The 6,000-nt window shown below is 44.2% G+C and overlaps 1 protein-coding gene across 1 annotated transcript in view; it reads right to left on the reverse strand.

Annotated features, from left to right (window-relative positions):
* Ror2 (receptor tyrosine kinase like orphan receptor 2) overlaps positions 1-2,316 on the reverse strand; it is a 44,982-nt gene extending 42,666 nt beyond the window's left edge. The window contains exon 1 of the mRNA XM_042686802.1: positions 2,214-2,316. Coding sequence (XP_042542736.1) covers positions 2,214-2,316 — 103 coding nt within the window. The remainder of the gene's footprint in view (positions 1-2,213) is intronic.
* Between the last annotated feature and the right edge of the window lie 3,684 nt (positions 2,317-6,000).

Below are 6,000 nucleotides of genomic sequence, written 5' to 3' on the forward strand. Positions count from 1 at the left end.
TCTGAGGCTGCTCATGAAGCCATCAGCTCACACACATCAAGTGACGCTCCCACAGACAGAGAGCAGAACCGCTAGATGTGCCCAGCATTCTTCTCCTAATAAAACTACCATTGTATACCTAGCAGATCTGTAAAGAGCAACATAGTCAGTACATCTGGGCTGAAAAGGGAGTAAGTAACATGTGCTCATCAATATCTTAGAGAGGACAAAAGCCTCTCCAAGAAGTCTCTGAATGCCAGGCACCAATGGTACATCTCACCTGAATAGGTCTGGGTTGGAGTGCAGCTCAATGGTAGAACACACACCCCTGGATTCTACCCCAGCACCCCAATGCAAAACAAGCCAAGTATGAGTGGCTCACACCTACAATTCTAGTTACTCAGGAGGCTGAGGTCTGAGAATCCCAGTTCAAAGCCACAGTTGACAAATCTGAGAGACATTTTTCTCTAATTAATCAGCAAAAAGCCAGAAGTAGAGGTATGGCCTTGGGTGGAAAAAGTCAAGTTAGAGTATGAGGCCCTGAATTTAAGCCTTAGTACTGACACAAAAACAAAACAGCGCAGCTGGCCTTGCACAGACAACAAGCACTGGCTATGGCTGTGGTGCTATGTTTTGAGTATGTCATTCAAATTTCATGGTGTGGAAACTGAACTCCCAAAGTCACACGTGGATAGCACGGAAGTGAGACCTTGGGAGTCATTAAGGTTAAATGGGGTCAAGTAGGTGAGGACCCCCTGATGGCACTGGTGATTTTATACAAAGAGGAAGAGACCTGATCTGGCACAGCTCTACCTCAGCACGTGAGGCCCTCACCAAGTTATGATGTAGCAAGAAGATATCACCAGATACCAGCTCTAAGCTCTTGGACTTCCAACCTCCACAACCATAAGCCAAAGAAACCTTTACTTGTCATAAATCACCTAATCTGTGGTAGGAAGAAAAAGCAGACAAAGATATAAGAAGCATCATGCCAAGAAACCCTGTCAGGACATAAAGTGACACCTTAAGTTGCCAGATCAATGTCAGTCATAACTGCTCTAACACTCAGGAGACATAGCCTTGGCAGGAACCTAGAAGTAAACAGGCTACTGAAGCAAATTTAGCAGTTCCTAAAGGTTCCAAGGCTTAGAAAACACTGTGGAGCCAGGTACTCAGACCTGTAATCCTAGCTGTTTAGGAGGCTGAGATCTGAAGATCTCAGTTCAAAGCTAGACAAGGCAGAAAAGCTCATGAGTCTTTATCTTCAACAAACCAGCAGAAACGTTTGACTGGAGGCATGTCTTAAGTGGCAGAATATCAGCAGTGATTGAAAAAGCAAAGTAGCACCAAAGAGAGAGAGGGAGAGGGAAAAGAGACAGGCTAACTGCTGTGGAGTTCAGCACCAGCTATGGAGAGAACAGAATAAATTGACTGCTCTGCCAGAAAGTGACTGGCCCAAGCATCTGTAGCCCTCCATGATCTCCATGAAGGAGGTAACTGGGCTTCGCCGAGGCCCAAAGGAGCTTCCTGTCAGTCCCTCATGTGAGGATAGTAAGAATGCGTACAAGGGCCCCCTCAAGGAGCCAACTACACCAGTTCCTTTATCTTGGGCTTCTGGCCTTCAGAACTAGGAAAAGATAAATGCTTCCTATTCCAATCACCCAGTGTATGGGATCTCATCATGCTGGCCCATGCTGACTGAGACAACTCAGAAATACACACTGACCGTGCGCAAACTAGGACTGGTGGCACTTCCTCACGTGGTTGGTCCACATCTGCCCAGCTTGGCTTAGCTTGCTCTATCAACTCTGCCCTTAGGGAGTAATTAGCCAGTAGGACATGATAGAAAGAGTGCACTCCCAGAGTAGAGGAGAGACCTGGCCACCTCACATACCTTCACACCTCTGGACTATTTCATTGAGAAGAAGAAATAAGACTGGTGCTTACCAACAGGTACTTAGTGGCTAAGAAAAGAGGCTCCACTCAGGCCTTTATCCTTGTATCAGCCACCTCTGACAAGTCCTTCTGACAAGTCCCAATCAACACCCAATACCCCAGCCACCATCAAGAGACACAGGAAGCCGGGGAGGGGAATCATCCTCAGGTCCATAGACAGAGGGCTGCATTGTCCAACCCACCAACCATGAGATTAAGAAGGTCCAGCCCTAAGAGGCAAATCATGTGACATGACAAGTCTGGAAATATGAAAAGAGCATCTGCTCTTCCCAGCTTACCTTTCAGAGTAGGACTGGGACTGTCCTGTCCATCGGGTTGTCCTAAAGGGTCATTTGGATCTGGAACCTCCACTTCACCTGGGAAAAGAACACAGGTATACATCAGACAAACCCTCACTTCAGAAACCTGTAATTTGTGTCTCGGGAAAAGACAAAGGTATTTGGACAAAATTTCTCACTGTTTGCAATAAACAAGGAGGGACTGGTATTACGACAACTTGTCCAGGGGTTATTTTCTTTCCTGCCTTCCTTTTTATTTTGGCTAGAAATTTAACCCAGGACTTTAAGTATATTACTCAAGTTCTTTACTACTGAACACTGAAACAGAAACGTTTCTATGACTTTAAAAAACATAGTAGTATAACCAATGTCTGATTTAATTGTGGCCATGCTGTTGGAAGCACATTTACTGTTCTGTGACAGTCATCTAAGATTAATTCATTAGCGAAAGACAGAAAAAAGAGTTCATGAATCTAACAGAGCCTAAGTGTACCACTAAATGAAAAATGAGCATTCCCCTTAGCTTCCTAGTTTCCACAAATAATCACACGTCTTTGAGATCCACTCATAAAAAGCATTTCAAGGAGTTTCACAATAAGGAACATCTCATACTGTAAAGACCTTCCCTCTCTCCCTCCTTCCCTCCTTCCCTCTCTTCTTTCCTTTCTCCCTCCCTTTCTCTTTCTTTGGGTCTGGTCATGGGGCCTGAACTCTGGGCCTGGGCCTGGGAGCTGTCCCTCAGCTCTTCAGCTCAAGGATAGTGCTCTACCACTTGAGCCACAGTGCCACTTCCGGCTTTTTTCTTTTTTTGCTTATGTGGTACTGAGGAATCAAACACAGGTCCTCATGCATGCAAGCGCTCTACCACTGAGCCACCTTCCCAGCCCCTCCCCCCCGCCTCTCACCTGAGGTTTAAACACAGGGTCTGGGCACTGTCCCTTAGCTTTTTCACTCAAGCTTGGCACCACTTGAACCACCTCTCCACTTCTGGCTTTTTGTTGGTTATTTGGAGATAAAGACTCTCATGGACTTTCCTACTCTGGACTGGCTTTGAACCATAATCTTCAGATCTCAGCCTCCTGAGTGGCAAAATCTTTATTTTTTAAATCTCTCCCATGCCTTTCTTGGGCAACCACACCATCCTCCCTTGGACAAATAGATGCATGAAATATAATACTACAACACTTGAGGGCTAGTGGTCCTATCACTAAAACCAAGATGGTACATCAGCTACACAAAGCAGTCAACAAATTGCTGCTGCAAAATTAAAGATGTGCTAGGATCTAAGGTGAAATTTTTTTATTTTGTTTTTGTGCCCATCCTGGGGCTTGAACACAGGATCTGGACACTAGGTCTTAATTTTTTGCTTAAGCCTAAGCTACATCTCTACTTTTAACATTTTGGTGGTTGTCTGGGGATAAGAATTCCATGGACTTTTCTGTCCTGATCTGGCTTTGAACAATGATCCTCAAAAAATCAGCTTTCTGAGTAGCTGGAATTACAGGCATGAGCCACCAGTACCTAACATAGGATCTGAAGTTTTAAATTGACATATTACAAAAGAAACAAAAATCAAATCCCAGTGCATGTACTAAGCAGCAAAATGTAGTGTTAGCTATCCCCCAATGCTGACAAGGTCACAGTGACTTTGCATAAATGGGCCAGGCTCTGCTTCCTCTCCTCCCAGACCTGCCCAGACTGGAAACGTCTCCACTTCTGAATTGGAAGCTGACTAAGATGAGTCTGCAAATCGTTCCCCCCATGGAATTGGGACAACAGGCTTGTATTTCTTCAGGGTGTGTATTTATATGACTTTTTCACACTATTTGTCAATTCCTAAGCAGTTAATAATGCTTATGCTTCCTCTTTTCAATATGTGTATATGTAAATATAGTACGTGTGTTTGATTTCGTGCCAATTTAAAATGTCAACTGTATGACTAGATTTTCCTAAATGAATATCCTGTACCAGCAAGGAGAATAGAAGGCTGGATGGAAGTGTGACTATCAGCACATAAAATGGCTTGGTCAGTTGGTGCTGTCAGTACACAGCTCACGTGGGCTCCACACATGGAACAGGAGTTTGGCTGTGAGACACGGGCAGGGAGTAAGCAGAAAGACTTGTCTGGTGGAGCAACATCCCTGACCTACCCTGTTGCAGAGTTACTGTTCCTACTGCAGTCACAACCCAACAACCTACTTGGCAATCATTGTTGCTGTACCTAGCAATATCTCCTCTGCACTCATGCTGAGTAAGCAGTCTCCTTATCTTCAGAATTGCTTTCTGTTAACCAAGGTACAAACATATGACATGGAACATTACAGAACGCATAAACTTTAAATTGTGTGTAGTTCTGAGTAATGTGATGAGTTCGTGAGTCATCCACTCAGATGCAAACCACTGCTTGGTCCAGAACATCCATGCTGTATGCCCTGCCTGACCGTTGGTCACATAGCAGTGATCTTCATTATCAGACTGACTATACAGTGACATGTTTCTTGTGTTCAAGTAGCCGCTAAGCAGTAGTCTAATGTCACATCTCAGTGTCCTTGTCATTCACCTTTCTCATCTCCTCATGCATGAGTTATATCAGTTCACATCATCTCAAGAGGTACTCAGGGTGAGTGCAGTATAATAAAGTACTTTGAAAGAAAGAGAAAAGACTAGAGTCACATCATTGCTATTGCAGTACACTGTTAAAATTGTCTGTCTCATTAATCTTATTAATCTCTTACTGGGCCAAATGTATAAATGAAACTTTATTACAAATAGGAACAAACACCTACATACAGAGTCTGGGACTGCTGGGCTCCAGTGGCTCGCACCTGTAAGCCTAGCTACTCAGGACATTGAGATCTGAGGATCGCAGTTAGAAGCAGTCTGGGCAGTAAAGTCCATGAGGCTCTTATCTCCAACTAAGTACCAGAAAACCTGAAGTGGTGTTGTGGCTCAAAGTGGTAGAGCACTATAGCTTTGAGTGAAAGAGCTCAGGGACAACACCTAGGCCCCACAACACACACACACACACACACACACACACACACACACACGGGGGGGGGGGGGATGGAGAGAGGGATAGAGGGAGAAGGTGAGGGAGATGGAGAGGGAGAGGGAAGGAGAGAGAGACTCTGGGACTCCTTATTGCTATGCATCCTCTGATGTCTTGAGACCTGCCCCGCCCCAGATGAAGAAATGACTAGTTCTTCATATCAAGGATCCTTTAGTTTCTCTGATTCAGGTTTCCTCTGTCTCCAGCTATCTGACAAGCTTGCTTTAGCAAAGCCTGTGCCCACATAGCAGGACGAGTTGTGGAAAGGTTGTGGAGCCTTCTGCACTGTCAAAGAGAACATTATGAAAGCAGAAACATCTCAACTCCTCAGCACTTTCTCATCTGAAAAGAAGAACATTACTCTAGACAGATCATGTGGCTTCATATTAGTGACATTTCAACAGGTTGTTCCATTCCATACCAAAGGCTCACACATGTTGAAGAGTTGTTTAAAACACCTTTTTTTAAAAATATTTTATTGTAAAGATACTGTACATAGGGGTTACAGTTACATGAGTACATTTCCTATCAAGCATTGTTACCCCCTCCTTTGTTTTCCCCTACCATCCCTTCCTTTCCTACCTCCCCAACTCCTCCTTCCCTGCTGTCCCACCAAAGTTTTAAAGTTCATTTTCAACATAGTGTCTTGCATGTCTCATTGTTACAATGAGTAAACCTGTATCCTTGTTTCGGTATTTTGTTATTTCTCTTCCCCTCCCCAAATTAGAAAAATGTATA

Source organism: Dipodomys spectabilis, unplaced genomic scaffold, assembly GCF_019054845.1.
Source record: "Dipodomys spectabilis isolate Male_0828 unplaced genomic scaffold, ASM1905484v1 ptg000098l, whole genome shotgun sequence".
NCBI lineage: Eukaryota > Metazoa > Chordata > Mammalia > Rodentia > Heteromyidae > Dipodomys > Dipodomys spectabilis.